This window comes from Calonectris borealis, chromosome 2 (genome assembly GCF_964195595.1).
Source record: "Calonectris borealis chromosome 2, bCalBor7.hap1.2, whole genome shotgun sequence".
Taxonomy (NCBI): domain Eukaryota; kingdom Metazoa; phylum Chordata; class Aves; order Procellariiformes; family Procellariidae; genus Calonectris; species Calonectris borealis.
Genome location: NC_134313.1, coordinates 88,402,792 through 88,421,444, shown reverse-complemented (window position 1 = coordinate 88,421,444; position 18,653 = coordinate 88,402,792). Strand labels below are relative to the sequence as shown.

The following is an 18,653-nucleotide window of genomic DNA, read 5'->3' as shown; positions in this document are numbered from 1 at the left end:
ACCAGTGTCCTGAGCAGGCCAAAGTCCAGTCTCCGGAAGTCCGTGGTTGCAGTTTTGCTGGCCCCCCTCCTTACTTCACTAAGTATTGAGTATTCTATCATTTCATGGTTGCTAAGCCCAAGCCAGCCTCCGACCACCACATCTCCCACCAGTCCTTCTCTGTTTGTGAACAGCAGGTCAAGCGAGACACCTCCCCTAGTGGGCTCGCTTGCCAGCTGCGTCAGGAAGTTATCTTCCACACACTCCAGGAACCTCCTTGACTGTTTCTTCTCTGCCGTGTGGTATTTCCAGCAGACGTCCAGAAAGTTGAAGTCCCCCACGAGAACAAGTGCTAGCGACTGTGAGACTTCTGCGAGCCTCTGGTAGAATATTTCGTCTGCCTCCTCATCCTGGTTAGGTGGTCTATAACAGACTCCCAGCAGGATATCTGCCTTGTTGGCCTTCCCCCTCATCCTTACCCACAAGCACTCGACCTCGTCATCACTACCATTGAGCTCTAGACAGTCGAAGCACTCCCTAACATACAGGGCTACCCCACCGCCTCTCCTTCCTCGCCTGTCCCTTCTGAAGAGCTTGTAGCCATCCATTGCAGCACTCCAATTGTGAGACACATCCCACCATGTTTCCGTGATGGCGACTAAGTCATAGCTACCCCGCTGCACAATGGCTTCCAGCTCCTCCTGTTTGCCGCCCATGCTGCGTGCATTGGTGTAGATGCACTTGAGCTGGGCTGCCAATTTCTCCCCTGACATTGGCGTGCCACCCCTAGGCTCTTCTCTAGTGAGCCTGGTTTTATCCCCTTCCCCCTTCGAACCTAGTTTAAAGACCTCTCGATGAGCCCGGCCAACTCACACGCGAGAATCCTTTTCCCCCTCTGAGACAGCTGAACTCCATCTGTCGCCAGCAGGCCCGGTGCCGTGTAAACCTCCCCGTGGTCAAAGAAGCCAAAATTCTGCCGATGGCACCAGCCCCTGAGCCACGTATTGATCCGATGAGTTTTCCTGTTCCCTTCAGTATTCCTCCCCGCCACTAAAGGGATCGAGGAAAACACCACCTGTGCTCCCGATCCTCCCACCAGTCGCCCCAGTGCCCTGAAGTCCCTTTTGATCCCTTCGGGACTTCTCTCTGCAACCTCCTCGCTGCCAACCTGTATAACCAGTAGCGGGCAGTAATCGGAGGGCTGTACCAGACCAGGGAGCTTCCTAGTAATGTCCTTAACCCGGGCCCCAGGGAGGCAGCAGACTTCCCTGTGGGATGGGTCTGGCAAATGCAGTAATATAAAAAATAAATGTATTGTGAGGTCAAAGTCATTAATAATTGTATGGTATTTGAAAATGCTTTCAAGGAACACATTAAAAAGGGCCAAATATATTAATTACTATTATAGTACCAGACCCTAGGGAGATTCAAATATTATAATTAAAATTATGTTAAAATATACCTTCTGAGAACTACAATAATCTGACAAATGACTGTTTATTTCTGGGCCTAGCTCACCACTGTATAATTCTGGTTTATCGTATAATAAAATTTGCAAGTATACAAGGAGAAAATCACAGAATTCCTATGTCTTATTAATAACATAGCTGATGCCATATTCTCCAGTATATTATCACTGTCTCCTTTATGTCCTCCTATAGAGTTCAGATTAGGCTTTAGATCCTGAAGGCCAAAGACTCTTACCAACTTCATCAGAAGCAGTCTGTGCCTATGTAAAAGACAGGGCGAGAGCCAGACCAAGTAGTGCACCTAAGTCACACCGACAATAATTTTTAAACCCCAGGACGACTGATCATCTTCAGTGCTCTTGGGGTTTCTGGTCTGCAGAACAGACCAGAGCAAACAATATATTTGTAGTATTGAGCATCAGTGGCCTTCAGTGACTTCAGTGAACTGAAACAAAGCAAAACAAGCTGATGGTTTGACAGCTGATGTGCACAACATAACTGATATACTGATATACTGGCATACTCTTCCTGTTTGCTTCTTTGAATGGTTTCTGTCAGGTTCTTCCTAAGAATCACTGATCCCTCGGCAGAAGCCTAGAGAGCATGTCTCTCTTCTTCTTATGAGCAAGGGCCAAGATCAAAGTGGTGACTTCTGCATCCTGAATGGCAGGCAGAAGTGTAGCGGTGCCCTTGCACTATGTTCACTGCAGTTAGAGAGAAGGATAGCTGATATGATTTGTTCTGTTTCATGTGTATATGTATTAAAATAGCATTAATTAATATATTATATGTGCATTATAACACTCATAACTGAGGCAGCAGTAACTATTAGACACATTATTACATTGCAAATGGAATTTTTTAAAATGTATTTTAAATCTATTAAACATGTTCTTCAGTTTTCTTCCAAATTATTCTTCAGAGTTGATTCTGCATGATTTTTTAAACTACAATGAAATAAAAATCTCATACAATTGACCTATTAATAAATACTGCTAGTTTGAACATATGAAGGAAATGTGAAAATTAGAAACAAATAATTCAGTTACATGTAATAGCGACAAAATATCACCTTTCATGGGTTTGCAATGTAGACTTTTCTGATTAATACATTGTGCTGTTGTGATAGATGCTTTGATGTTGACTGTTCTCTTTTTTTTCAGATATAAAATGGAGGATTTGTAAACTTTACTTGGATAATGCCATGTTGATCAGTATAATTGGTGGTTTGATTTTTTTTTCCTACTGGTTTTCTGTTGTGTTTTTTTTTTTCCTTGCAGCACTTAAGTTACTGAACATGATTTGTTCTTATCTTTCTTTTACACAACATCTCTTTGCTATTTCAAAGCAAATATTCTTTAGGAGCAAGTATACATTCTAGCACTGCAGTTTGCTACATATTAGGATGGTCCAAAAAGTGCATTTCAGAATCAAGGCAATACTCCTCAGAACTTAAATATACTCAACAAAAAGGCCTCTGTATCTTTTAATAGAATAGTTACATAGACATATATCTACAAATGGAGTTCAATGTGGCTAGAGATATAAGACATTTGTGAATCGGAAACAGATGAAGTTTTTAGGACAGCTCTACCACTCCTACATTCTTATATTTTAAAGATGTTCAGATTTTCAGTTTCAGCCCTAGTCTAGATGATCACTAAAGCAATCATTAGTACAACGGAAAGTATGCATAATTTTCATCTTAGTTTTTCATTATACTTGTGTAGCAATTTTTTATCTTTTTTTAATTTTATTTTGTGTTTGAGGCTTTGTTCTGTTAAACCATTGATTCATTCCATTTTAATATCAGTAATAATATAACCAGGAATTTGCCTATTATGCCTTCTTTATGAGAAGCAAGTACTTTTAGGGACTCACTAAAACATGTGTTTCTGTTCTAAAACAGTTGAAAACTGAACATTTCTCAGGACTCATCTCTGATTCAACAGTTAGGCATGTGCTCATTCCATTGATATTGGCGTAATTGTTCACATGATTGAACAATTGATTTGTCAAAAGATTTGTCATCATCTTGTGAAATCCCAAACTGAGGAAGCTTAGCATTTACTTCTATTTACCTTTCTGTGTATGTTAGAATAAATAAGTAATGTACTCAAAATATGAGAGGGAATAAATAGTTGTGTCAAGTGGCTTGGATTTACAATATTTATTTCACAATATTTGGCAGTATTTAGTGGAGGGAAAGAATGGGGATAAAAGGATAAATATGTTTGAAAGGCGTCTGGTCCTCAGAATAGCCCGTGGCTAACCAGTCACGTGCATATGATGATTTATTTTCTTTTCCTTGTTTTTGTCACTTCTTTCCTATATACTAAAAATCATATCTGCACTTTGTGGATGTGCAATAGGGGAGAGCCTTCTTGATATTTTATTTCTCTGGTGGAAGAATTGAACAGGATGTAGAAACTATTTTGATTCAGCAAGAAATGGCAGAGGCAATGGTAAGCATTTCATGTTTTGAAGGACTGGTATATTCCACTAAAATTTAGAGATGGTTTTTAAGAGTAAAAAATTTTCTGGAGTCTAAATAACCAGCAGATTTCAAAGCCCATATGGCAATATTTCTTCTGGTAGTATCTATCTCTATTAACACTTAGAAGGTAGGGAGAACTGATGACTAGTTTTTCCCAAGTTCCAACGACCTATTTAATCATCTTTTCTTGTCATGTTCCTGCATGTGTAATTTCATATCATGTTGACATCATTGGACAAAAAAAAAAAACTGTTCGAAGTAATGGAAAGTAAATATTTATTGTAATAAAAACAAGTAAGTCTTATGAAAAGAGGAAGTGAGTACATAAGTATGAAATGATTGTATCTGGGTAAGGATAAAAATTCAGCTCAACCATAGCTATTGTTTACCTTTGCTAATTAGATCTTAATCACACTTGTGGGATTAGGGAAGTTTAGATTCAATTTAAGTAGAATGAGATCCTGAAATAGGGAAGAGTGTACCTGAAGTTGAGTATAAGATCATAAATATATTTGAAAAGCCCAACAGACATTAGCTGAAATTTTCTTTGGGTTCTGCTCAAATGGAAATTGATGGTTTTGGACCTCCACCTAGTACCATGTGAAACTAAGTTGACTTCGGATGTTTCAGGTACTTCTGTGGTGCAAGTCACAGCTACTGATGCCGATGACCCTTCATATGGAAACAGTGCCAGAGTAATTTACAGCATACTTCAGGGACAGCCATATTTCTCTGTGGAACCAGAAACAGGTCAGGAAAATTGTCATTATTTCCATTTACCATGAACTGTAGACTTTTTCTTTCATTTTAAAAATCTTAGATCACTTTAAAAAATTAATTTTAAAAACTAACTGAAATGAAATAATATTTCTTGCTTTTTTCCTCATAATTTATAATTCTTATAATAAATATAAAAACTTAGAGTTATTACAGCTGACACTATGAAGCATAAGTAACTTTACAGTGTTACTATTGATAGCTTAAGGATCTAAGTAACAACATTTCTGATAAAGGGAAGAAGAAAGGTTTGTGTCCTAGAAAATGTTGTTCTTTTTTTCATGTTCATGGTTCTACTTGGACTAATAAAAGGTGTTCTTTCTACTCGTAAACCATGTGCATAAATATCTTGAATCATTTTTAGCATGAAATGTAAACTGGAAAGGGAGCTGTGATATAGAACTAAGGATTGTTTAACAAACAGATAGCCTGTACTGAAGACTATTTATAAAGCTTATGTTCAGAAATTTGTACTTTAAAACATGAAATTAATATTCTAGAAATATATTTCACAGACTAATACAAAAAAGATGCAGCAGTTTGCTGCACATTAAAAATAAAGAGATTATGAACAATTTTTGTTTTTTCTTTATTTATTTAAGGCATCATCAGGACTGCTTTGCCAAACATGAACAGAGAGAACAGGGAGCAGTACCAAGTAGTTATCCAGGCAAAGGACATGGGAGGCCAGATGGGTGGATTATCAGGGACCACCACCGTGAACATCACTTTGACTGATGTCAACGACAATCCACCTCGATTCCCCCAGAGTAAGCTTCATTTAATAGTTCCCTTGCACTGTAAGAGCTTCAAACTAAAGAGTTAAGCAATCACCATCTGGTTTAATTTAGAGTAAATCTGGATTATGGGGCACACATGAACAAAAGGCTTATATACTGATTTATTCACTATTATTAAAGCAGTATATTAAATGTTACAGCATTTGTTTGTTAGGAAAACTGTTACATGGTCCAATATAACTGCAGCAAACGTGGAATACTTTCCAGTACTATGGGGGGAAGGGCGGGTAGGTGGGCTCGTAAGAGCATTAGAACAATGTTTTTCTTTTCCCTCACCTATTGCTTAAATCCTACATATTCCCCACTGGAAAATAAAACATGTAGTAATTCTAGATATGCAGAAATGTTTGAATTGTAGTATCTGCTTAAATATTTAATCATGAAGAACATGGAAAAGAAATTACTTGAAGGGAACCAAGCAGATTTGTACTTTTCCAGTTGCAGTGTTACAAAACTTAATAGAAAATTTTCCAAAGTAAAGTAAATGGCATTTAACTTTTTTTTTTACAGCTTAAGTTTACCAAAGCCTTTTATAATGCTTTTTAACTTCTGATAGTACAGCTATCAAGATTTTGTATCCTCAAACTAAAATATAAAAACATTCCTGGTCTCTATGTAATATGGAAATATTAAACTATGTAACATCAAACTTGTTAAAGGTTAAGCATTTTAAATACATTTGAAGCATTTTGCATATACTAAAGTTGTAAATTTGCAAGATGGTTTGGACATACATACTTAATAGCTAAAGGATTTAGAGTATCCTCACCACCATTTTTTCTTCTGTATAACTCTACAGAATCCAGTAGTTACTGATGATCAGCTTTCAGGCACCAAATAACAGATTCAGCTTCAAATGATTCTGATTTTAACATGCTCTTTATGGCACAAATGGAGTACATAATTTTGTTCAATTTAATATTGTAGTTAATATATATATGTTTAGCTACGATGTTTATCAGCATGTGATTTCATATACACACTCAAAATAGAAATATTTTGAACGATTGAGTTTGTGCATTTCCACACAGGCCCTATTCTGGACAGAATTTATTGTTAATTTGTTATTTTATGTTCTTTGTATTTCCACAACTTTTTGATTTATTGTTTTTCTTGTTTTCATTTATATAGAGAGGATTATAGTAATTCCAGTGCTGTGTAGGTGAGGAATGCTGTATTACTCCTCTCTAGACCTATTGAGGAAGACTATTCAAAGAGGTGTCATGTTCAAAGCTATACGGAAAAGCTATTTTCAACAAAAATTTTTTAAAGAAACTTTTTAAAAGAAACTTTTAGTCTTACTCTCATGTTTTTTTTGTTGTTGTTGTTTTGTTTTGTTTTTCTCTCTAATTTCTCTCTGCCAATAGCTTTGCTAGGTATAAATGTATGTTTCACTGGAAATGAAAATGAAAATATTTATAAAGCTGACTTATTTTACTAGATATATGAAAGTAAAAACAGCTATTGACTTTTTAAAAAATCTTTATATTTAATCTCAAAATGCAAATAGACATTATAATGATTCCCGATTTTAAAAGAGTTCAATGAGTCTACTGGAATTGATACTGATTAAGTTAAATTATTCTTATTCTGTTCCATTAATAAAAAATAGATGTGTATTAGGTTCATGAGACAATCATATTCATATCAGATTTATAAATTGCCAGGAAATATATTAAAAGGTCCATTATGTTTTCACAGGACTCAGTAGCATAATACAGCTACATGTTTCAATAAAATATTTCATAACAGATTAAACTTCTCCCACAAGAAACTCATATTAGAATTGTGGAAAATTCTACATGCTGTATTTTATCATACTTTCTCAAAAAAACCAAGAGAGATGTTAATTCCTCTGTTGTTTAGATTACAGAGCAAGGGCTCTTCAGAATATTTTTCTATTCTTAAAGAACTCCTGAAAACCATACAGGTAGCAGTGGCTGTTTTTCTGAGGAAACATGATAAAATTTAAAATGTTATCAAGGTTTTGCATAGAAAGGACATCAAAGACCTCAGATATTGGATCTCTGTATCAACTGTAATCTTTCCAAGTGTTCTCAGAAGTAAGGAGATGGTGTTGAGCAATGACAAATGGGAAAAGTGGTTTATGGACATAGGAGCCCAAGTCTGACTGAAACCCAGTGATTCTGAGTTATGGCAGCACTTCTCATGTGAGACTATAGCCTGTATTACTCTATAAAAGTATTTACCTTTACATTATGTGCCTAGAACGCAATCTGGCCACTGTCGTAAGAGACAACAAAAAATGTTTTTACATATGTATTAATGACAAAAAGAGAGTCAAGGAGAATCTCCATCGTTTATTGGATGCCGGGGGGAACATTGCCACTGAGGACAAGAAAAAGGCAACACTACAGCCTTGGGGAAGAGTGGCTGGAAAGCTGCCTGTCGGAAAAGGACCTGAGGGTACTGGTTGACAGCCGGCTGAACATGAGCCGGCAGTGTGCCCAGGTGGCCAATGTCTTACTTAATGCCTTCTCTGCCTCAGTCTTTAATAGTCAGAGCAGTTATCCTCAGGGTACTCAGCCCCCTAAGCTGGAAGACAGGGATGGTGAGCAGGATAAACCCCTCATAATCCAAGAGGAAGCAGTTAACAATCTGCTATGCCACCTGGGTGCTCACAAGTCTATGGGGCCGGATGGGATCCACCCGAGGGTACTGAGGGAGCTGGCAGAGGAGCTTGCTAAGCCACTCTCCATCATTTACCAGCAGTCCTGGTTAACAGGGGAGGTCCTGGATGACTGGAGCCTTGCCAATGTGACGCCCATCTACAAGAGGGGCCGGAAGGAGGATCCAGGGAACTACAGGCCTGTCAGCCTGACCTCGGTGCCAGGGAAGATTATGGAGCAGTTCATCTTAAGGGTGCTCATGAGCCATGTCCGGGACAACCAGGGGATCAGGCCCAGCCAGCATGGGTTCATGAAAGGCAGGTCCTGCTTGACCAACCTGATCTCCCTCTATGACGAGGTGACCTGCCTAGTGGATGAGGGAAAGGCTGTGGATGTGGTCTACCTGGACTTCAGTAAAGCCTTTGACACTGTCTCCCACAGCATTCTCCTAGAGAAGCTGGCGGCTCACGGCCTAGAAAGGTACATTCTTCGCTGGGTAAAAAACTGGCTGGACGGCCGAGCCCAGAGTGTTGTGGTCAACGGAGTTAAATCCAGTTGGCGGCCGGTCATGAGCGGTGTTCCCCAGGGCTCAGTACTGGGGCCGGTCCTGTTCAATATCTTTATCAACGATCTGGATGAGGGGATCGAGTGCTCCCTCAGTAAGTTTGCAGACGACACCAAGTTGGGCGGGAATGTTGATCTGCTCAAGGGTAGGAAGGCTCTGCAGAGGGACCTGGACAGGCTGGATCAATGGGCCGAGGCCAACTGTATGAGGTTCAACAAGGCCAAGTGCCAGGTCCTGCACTTCGGCCACAACAACCCCATGCAACGGTACAGGCTTGGGGAAGAGTGGCTGGAAAGCTGCCCGGAGGAAAAGGACCTGGGGGTGCTGGTTGACAGCCGGCTGAACATGAGCCGGCAGTGTGCCCAGGTGGCCAAGAAGGCCAATGGCATCCTGGCCTGTATCAGAACTAGTGTGGCCAGCAGGAGCAGGGAAGTGATTGTGCCCCTGTACTCGGCACTGGTGAGGCCGCACCTCGAATACTGTGTTTAGTTTTGGGACCCTCACTACAAGAAGGACATGGAGGTGTTGGACCGTGTCCAGAGAAGGGCAACGAAGCTGGTGAAGGGTCTTGAGAACAAGTCTTATGAGGAGTGGTTGAGGGAACTGGGACTGTTTAGTCTGGAGAAGAGGAGGCTGAGGGGAGACCTCATCGTACTCTACAACTACCTGAAAGGAGGTTGTAGTGAGGTGGGTGTTGGTCTCTTCTCCCAAGTAACTAGTGATAGGACGAGAGGAAATGGCCTCAAGTTGCGCCAAGGGAGGTTTAGACTGGACATTAGGAGAAATTTCTTTACTGAAAGAGTGGTCAGGCCTTGGAACAGGCTGCCCAGGGAAGTGGTTGAGTCACCATCCCTGGAAGTATTTAAAAGACGTGTAGATGTCTTTTAAATATGCGCTTAGGGACATGGTGTAGTGGGCATGGTGGTGTTGGGTTGATGGTTGGACTCGATGATCTTACAGGTCTTTTCTAACCTTAATGATTCTATGATTCTATGATTCTATTCAAGAGTAAACAGGAAGAAGGGTAAACATGAATAAGATTGCTTTTTCATTCTTTATGACTGACTGAAGTATTTCCAGACAGAAGTGTCTCATTTTCACTCCCCTTAGTATATAGAAAAGCTTTTACTTTCCTTGATCCTCCCATTTTCATTCCTCACAGACAAATGAAAGAACATCATTCACTGGAGTAAATGCAAACAGTAAGTTACTCTCCCTGAGGAAGAAGTGAGAGAAAAAGGATTAACAGCTGAGTTTTGCAAGAATAATTCTAGTTTGGTGTAGTTTTTGTTCTGATACAGTGTCTAAAGCTGCATTGCAACCCATACTTAGTCAATGCATTGAATATCTTCAGTAACAAAAATAATAAAATGAAATGTCTCATACTATGGTGGAGATTTCTATAAATGGATAGGTTAGACCTAAAATTATTTTCAGATGATAGGTTTCTGGTTATTTTCACTCTCTGTTTCCACTACCTTATTAGCGATTCAAGATATGAGCTCTTTGCACTTTGTAGACCAAATTAATGAGTTGGGTATTGCAATGAGAGCCAAAATAGCGTCCACAAGGCATAGCTTGGGGATGTAGTTGTAAGAACTCCAGACAAAAATGTGGGCAATAGTTGACACACCATAAAACTGGTTATAACATATAAATATTAATTGGGAAAAAACAAGGGTCTTTCACCATAGTCTGACATAGTACTGAATAAATACTAAATGGGAGCAAAGGTTATTTTTTCTTCTGTTTTTTTAACCATTAGGCGATTACAGAGAGATTATATACTAATGTAGCAAAGTACAGATTTAGGTATTAGAGAAAGGTAATGAAAACGTCAGAGCAAATGCAAGATAAATCACTCAATTGAAACACTAAAATATAACTGAGTAAAAATAAATTCATATAAATAGAATGTGGAGTGTATATGGCTATAAAGTATTAATTCTGGTGCTGTATATCAGTTTCATATCAAAAGCTGCCTAAGTAAAATTATGTGAAGAAATTAAATTTCAATTTTTTATTCAACATTTAATTACAAACTATATGTGAATGTGTTTAGTTTTTTTGAATTTTTCCTTTTTATTTGTTTTAGGTTTGGCAAACTATAACATAACAGAACAGAAAAAAATAGTTCTACAGAATGAAAGTCTCAAATGTCCCAGTGAATAATAGTTTTTTTTTTCAGTGAGCGTTCCCAAAACCAAAAGCAGTTCCTTTGTCACTCTGTAGCTGGCTTGTAATATAGTCTTTTAAGAGACATTGATAATCCTTACATGACTCACCTTTGCTTTCCTGAAGATATGATAAGATCATGTTGCCAGTGGCTTTCCTGTACTGCCTTGCCACTGCTCTCTCCCCATGATTATAGAATCATAGAATCATAGAATCATTCAGGTTGGAAAAGACCTCTAGGATCATCAAGTCCAACCGTCAACCCAACACCACCATGCCCACTAAACCATATCCCTAAGCACGTATTTAAAAGACATCTACACATCTTTTAAATACTTCCAGGGGTGGTGACTCAACCACTTCCCTGGGCAGCCTGTTCCAAGGCTTGACCACTCTTTCAGTAATGAAATTTTTCCTAATGTCCAATCTAAACCTCCCTTGGCGCAACTTGAGGCCATTTCCTCTCATCCTATCACTAGTTACTTGGGAGAAGAGACCAACACCCACCTTGCTACAACCTCCTTTCAGGTAGTTGTAGAGCGCGATGAAGTCTCCCCTCAGCCTCCTCTTCTCCAGACTAAACAACCCCAGTTCCCTCAGCTGCTCTTCATAAGACTTGTTCTCCAGACCCTTCACCAGACCTTCTTCCTGATCGCACAAAACTAGTAATTCCCTTTATGGACTTTTCTGTACTTCCTATTTGTAACAAGGTATATATGTGCTGCTTTTTGGGTAGCCTGTTCAAGTTTTCCTGTTGTGGTTGGTGGCCTTTACCACTTCCACTTTTGTGTTACTGCTAACTGAACTATCTTTCTAACCCATTTTACTTACCGTAGGAAGTCTCTAAGTAAAACAGCAAATCTTGGCACGCTTAACTAAGGCCAGAGAAGATGTTTTTCAACAGAGCTTTGATGACTTAACTTTCATCTTTGGAATGACAGCTGTATCTGCATTCATTTTAAAATCTTTTTCTGAGAATTCTTCATAGTGCATTATGTGTCCCACGTGTTTTCCTACCGTATGTTCTGACAGATGGGACCAGAGATCTCAACCCTTATTTACAGTTTTCACAGTAAGGCTAGGACATAAAATACTAAAATGTTTGGTAAAATATTTATTTCAATTTATTACAGCATGTCTGAATGATGACAGTTTTATTCCTATGTTTTTTATCAGCTGTACGACACCACAATAAAGGGATGCAACTGAGCTAGGAAAAGTAACACAAAACCAAAATTGCAATGTTCATAAGCCTTATTTAAGTATGAATTAACTGCTTTAAGAAGTACAGGCACACCTTCTGCTTGTGGATTTTCAAAAACCTATCCCTGCATTAGGATGTCATTCAAATTTATTTAATATTGTATCTGACTATCTAATTTTGAAAGCTGAAATGTCAGTCTGCTACTCTAGAATTGGCTAGCGAAGTCAGAGCGTTCTGTTCTTTGTATTGCTTCCATGATAAAATAGATATAAAACGTATCCCAAAAGATTCACCTTAGATATTAAGGGGAAAAAAGTAGAGTGAAGCCTGAAATGAACACAGAGCAATCCTTCCAGGTGATGTTTCAGGAATGACGTAGACAAGAAAAGTACAGACATAGTTGATTCTTCTTTGAGATGGAAGAATAGGGGTCCTTTTCAATCCGATTTTTCTATGAATTTTTTTTCTACAATATTGTTTTCAATCTTGTACCTAAAGTCTTCCCCTGCATAGTTCTCTGCCTCACATTTTGGCCATCCTCCCAGTACTAAATGGCAAGTTCTCTAGAATAAAAGATACACAAAAATATGTAATCAGCTATTGTGAGACACGTTACTTAATGCATGTGTAATGGCTTGTGGGGCTCCTGAGCCGCTCTTTGTCTCTTTGACAGGTACCATCCACCTCCGCATTCCCGAGTCCTCCCCAGTTGGGACAGCCATTGGCAGCGTCAAAGCCACAGATGCAGACACTGGAAAAAATGCAGAAGTAGAGTACAGAATTATAGATGGCGATGGGACAGATATGTTTGATATTGTGACACAGAAGGACACACAGGAAGGCATCATAACTGTGCGAAAGGTGTCTATTAGCAACATTCACTGAATGATTTTGGTGTCAACGTTATGCCACAAATGTTCATTGGAAAAAAAGTGCTTAGATCATATGATGACATGTTCTAACTGCTTAACACTTGCAAGCATCCCCCATCACTGACTGAATGGTACTATTTCCTTTTAAGATGAACTGGAAATAACAGGTAGTAACAATATCTGAGACACAGCATAGGTTTAAAGCATTATTGCCAGCAAATGGACCATCCCCAATGTGTTAGTACTAATTATCTCTGATTTCAAATACAGACTTCTTTAGTATTCATGTAACCTATTTTTTTCAGCAAGCAACATGCAGTTCACTCACTACTGAGAGACATAGGTTTTCGTTATCTAGGAGATTCTCATCAACTTAGGTGACCAGTGTATGCCAGAACACAAACACACTCACGGAAGCTGAGTCACAAACTATCTTGTTTGTTTTGTTCCTGTTTCCAACATGTCAGCTGGTTAACACGTGAGCAGTGAATAATGATGGTGTCCCTGTTTCAGAGCTAGCTTTAGTTCTGCCCTCCATCTTGCATCTCAGAACACTTTCAGAGGTGTAAGATCTCAGACTTAGAAATGCCATTTTCCTGCTCCTCAACAATTTCCCTTCCAGAAGTCCCTCAGTACTTTTCTTTGGGATTTTGAGATGTGTTTCTAAAAAGTTCAAGCAGCATTTCTAAGATAAAACACTGTTTATATTAGCTTTTTAAACAAATCTCTGTAAGCTTAGAATAACGAATTAAACGCTACTATAAAATATATCTCCACATCTCTTGCTAATGGCAACCAACGAAAAGATAAGTTCTGCAAAGATCAGAGTGTGTTCCTTTTTAATCTCTATGTTCTTCTACGCTCATAGTCAGCATTGTAGTTTACCTGGGAAGGAACGAAAATACGAAGTTTGGGGCCCGATGTTTTTCCTTTTCCTAGAAGATTGCGAAGGCTTCTCTTGAGATGCTCCTTTCTTGCTTGCTTCAGATTTTTCACACAGACTGCTATTATATTAAATCAATACAGTCTTGAAAAAACAGTCTAATAACTGGATCAAGCATAAAAAATTCATAACTTATAACACAGCAGCTCCAAAAATGTCATCAATAAATACTAATAAACAAGATCTTTTCATTTTGTCATTAGCAATCTGACACATTTTGCAATTTTCAGGATGCTTTCTCATATTGACAAATATGTAGTTTATTTGGATAGCACAGACAACAGCATTAACTAGCAAGGAAGAAGATATGTTCAGTTTGTTCATTTATGAAAATATTCTCTTTTTCTTTATTAGTTAGCCACGTTGATTGTCATTTCTGTTTTCAATGGTGAATAACTACAAATAGCTGGTGTTCCTTTACTGAGCTCTTAAGTTACTAAGACTGAATTTAATAGCTGCTGCATAAGAACTTTTTCTGTAAAAGTTTTTCTATCCAAGTTCTCAAAGACAAAATAATTGCTTTGCCACAATTTCATATATTTGGGCAACAGTTTGTTCATTATTGGTGATATGTTGGAATATGCGTATAATCCACACATTTTATATCCATGTTTTGCAGCGTAGCCTGAAGAGATGTCCAAACTGGATGTGAATATACCAGTAGCAAGTTAATTACATCTGCATGGCACACCTTCTGGCAAATTAAGCCAGCTAATTAGAATAAAGCAGAACTAACATGGCTTCTTTGCTTCTAGGCTTGAAGCCAGCATCCCTTAACAGCAGCATGCTGCACTTTATAGACACACCAATAGTCTCAGATCTAGCTTAAATAGCAGCACTGTGTTCCATTTCTCAATTATATTCATAGATATTCTCCCTTCTGCTCTAACTACTTTTTTAAAACAAGTTTGGGGCAGTGGGGAAACTCATTCTTTCACTGGACTGCATCTTCCTGCTCTTAAATAGAATACTTAAATACATGGCATCTTTCACGAACATTAATTTTTATTTAAAAGCAGTTAGGCAGAAAAAACAAGTCTTCTACCACCTATTTTGATGAATGAAAACTACCAGTTTGGTGTCTCCCTGAGATTTTGGGGGAGTTAATGAAGTCTTTGTGTCAGAAAGGTAAATTCTCAGCTTGCTCATTTCCTCAGTATCATTAATTAGCTAACACTTTTTATCTATGACAGTTAGAAAAATTTGAAGGAATAGAAGTTTTTTTCTATTCAAAATGGTTTCTAATTATAACCTGAACCTTTCCTCATTTCATTTTAAAAAGGAACTGCTGACAAAAATGTCAAATCTATTTTGCAAAAAGAATCTCTGATGTTGGATTCATTAAATTAAATGAAAAGGAACAAGATTAAGCTCTTACTGTTTCTCTAGATATAGAGAACTTTGACACACACACCCTCCTTAAAAGAAACCTAAAACATTCCTGATATTAAAGGCCAGCTACATTTGTTTGACAAAAAGGATACTCAGGCCATTTTGACTATCCAAGAGTTTATAGCATTTCCTGAGAATTATTAGTATTAAGTACCTTGGTTTCAATGTCAGTATTTCAAGTCTGTATTTCAAGTATTTTAAATGCTTATATGATTGTTTCAAATCCATACTCTTGTGAAACAGCTGCAAAATTCACTAAATAATTGGTAAATTTGCACTGAAAATCTTTTTGTCATTGGTGCTATGATAATTCAAACAATACTTAGGAAGAGAAACTTCCTCTAAAAACAATGGAAATTTCTTACTAGAGAAAGTGATCCCTATGCTGTGGAAAATTTGAACTGTATTGGGGTTCCCCCACCCAGGGCAAGATCTGACAAGGCTTGAGTCCTCTTCCGTTTCGATTATGTATATAAGTCAACGTCTATCAATATGTAATGTAATTTAATAAACTTTATCATCGTCTTCATTTTTAGCCACTGGACTATGAGACGAGACGACTTTATACCTTGAAAGTAGAAGCTGAGAATACCCATGTGGATCCACGCTTCTATTATCTTGGGCCTTTCAAAGATACAGCTATTGTGAAAATCTCTGTAGAAGATGTAGATGAACCTCCTGTTTTCAGCAGGTCTTCTTACCTTTTTGAAGTGCATGAAGATATTGAGTTGGGGACAATAATAGGAACAGTAATGGCACGGGATCCTGATTCAGCCTCAAGTCCGATAAGGTAATACTCCAGTCTCTGTAAACACATCATTTGGTAAAGAAATTATGAGAAATAGTAATACAACATGAATTTTCACGTACACATTGTACACAGGAAAAAGATGCTAATGTTTTTTTCTGTTATTTATTAGTGTCCCAGAGATAGACAGAATTGAGAATGATGCTATCCGTAAGCCTCTGAACACCTCAGGGAACAGCCATTCACTTGCACACAAGAGACACAGGAAATGTTTTCTAATACTTCAAATCTCAGAAAACTTATAAAATTACACATTGATTTCAAGTAGGCTGTTCAGGACTACTTCTTCCTTCACATGGTGAAAAAGTGTCAAACCAGTCTATGGCCCAGGAAAGGGACAGAGCTTTCTAATGCTTCCTCGGGTCAGTCCTGGAAAGTATGCAGTGCAGATCTCACCTGCTCTGGTTGGTGCCTCATGCTTTGCAGGCTTGCCGGAGTGATTGCTATACAGAATAAAATTATCTCTGTGCATTCTCAAATACCCCAAGAAATTAGATATTGAAAGATTAATATCTTTAAAAATCTTTTCTATGTATACTACTAGACGCTACGTGCTACATCACCTCTAGCTGAATGTAGTAAACTATATTTTGGTGTGGGGTTTTTTGTTTGTTTTTCTATAATGCATAAGCTTTAAGAAACAGGTAAGACAATGCTGTCCAAGTTGGATGTGTGTTGTCTGAAATACCGAACAAAGTACAAAAATTACATTCTGGCAAAAGAACCTTATTTACTGACTTTGAGTCAATTGCCACATACTTCTTAATGAGGCCCAGGTGGTAAAACTGGATTAGAAAATTAAACTGAATCTAATTTTCTCCTATGGTGATTCGTGTGTATGAAAAAAATAGAGGATAACACCAAGCCTCTAAAATTTAAGAATATATAAATAACTTAGCATTGCATTTTTATCCACTCTAATTTCATGAGACAACTGACAATTTTAGTAGTTATATTTTCTTAATCGTGACTGGAAAAAGAACAAACTTGGAGATTTTGCTCATTTTGTTTCTAACACAATTTGATGAATTGAAGAACTGTGGCAGGTATTTCCCTCATCACTATTATTTACACAAGGTAGCAATCTAAAGATTATTTTATATAATTTTTTTATGTCCTGTTGATGTTTCTTTCACTTTCCCATAGAACATAATTTAAAAGAGGCAGGTGGAGCAAACCAGTAGTAATAACGGTAAAGAAATTTCTAAAAAATTGAAAGGGACCATTGAACCTAGATTTAGTTCGCTTGAAGAAAAAAACTGAAGATATATGTGATAATGCTCTTCATAGCACAGTCATTTCTTTTAGCTTTCATTTAATGCTATCTAGTTGAAGACAAGAACTTTAAAACAATTTGCATAGCATAGGTCAAATTCTCTTTAGTATTTGCTCTGTTCCTCAATTTCCAAAGCAACCTTGTATATTCATTCAAACAAAGATTACCTAGGATAAGTTTTTACAAGCCTTTACTTCTTACAATATCAATATTAAATACAGAGTACTGTGTGTTTACCCCAGAAGTGAACAGCTAACATTTAAACTAAAGTATTTTGAAAGTTGTCATATTTTGAAATTAGGGCAGTTTGTATAATACTTTAATACTGCTATCAAGAAAAAATATTACAGCTTCAGATTGTAGAATTGATTCAGTTTTCAATTTTTTTTCTGTTTAGCTGTTTATTTTTAAATATTAGTTTCTGTTTATTAAAATTCTGTATAAGATAGGCTTCCTATAAATTGAGTGCCAATAGCTTCCTGTTGCACTGATTTCTATTTCTGTTCAATGAATGTGGAGGTATTTTCTGAAAATAATAACTTTGATAGCATTTGCTGGCCATTAGAAGTAATATGATGGGGTAAAAGTATGTGCTTATCTCATGCTATTATCAAATTTAGTTAAGTGCTGTAAGTAAAAATAGATATACTTGATGAACTGTTTAGATCACTCATAAAAGTTCATAGAAACATGAACAATACTGTACAAGCGTACTAGCAGACTTTTTTGTTTTTAATTCGGCCCAATTCTGCCAGGTAGTTAGATAAATGTTCTGTACTTCACAAAATCCTACATTTAATTCCACATCAAATGTTCAATCCTAATTTTGAAGGCAGAAAAATTGGAGGAAAGAGCAATTTTCTGATTCTAGTTTGACATTCTGCCATATTGTGTTAGTAGAAGTTTTGTTTGCAGAAGTATAGCAACTATAGCAACATAGAAGGTCCTTTAACATCAGTATATTCATGAAAGTGCAAGTTCTGCACTGTGAACTTTAACTTGACCTCTAGTAAATTAATATATCCTAAAGTGTAGAAGCTGAGCTTATAACAATACTTTTGAAAAGCTCATAAATTAGCTGTCAGTCTCAGTCTGAAAGAACAGTACATCAAAGGCAATTTTCCTTTCAGGATTAAGTCTTTAATTATTATATTGAAATTCTGACTTATTTTTTATGATTCTCACATATGTCTATAAAAGCTCAGATGATCAAATTTTACACTATTGCATCATATTTATGAAATTCTTGCAATTTTTTTTCTTCAT

At 37.4% G+C, this 18,653-nt stretch overlaps 1 protein-coding gene across 1 annotated transcript in view; it reads left to right on the top strand.

The window, feature by feature from the left end:
- The window catches only part of CDH10 (cadherin 10), a 127,334-nt gene that overhangs the window by 91,566 nt on the left and 17,115 nt on the right, over nt 1–18,653 (top strand). The window contains exons 4-7 of the mRNA XM_075142501.1: nt 4,576–4,695; nt 5,325–5,492; nt 12,770–12,957; nt 15,840–16,093. Coding sequence (XP_074998602.1) covers nt 4,576–4,695; nt 5,325–5,492; nt 12,770–12,957; nt 15,840–16,093 — 730 coding nt within the window. The remainder of the gene's footprint in view (nt 1–4,575; nt 4,696–5,324; nt 5,493–12,769; nt 12,958–15,839; nt 16,094–18,653) is intronic.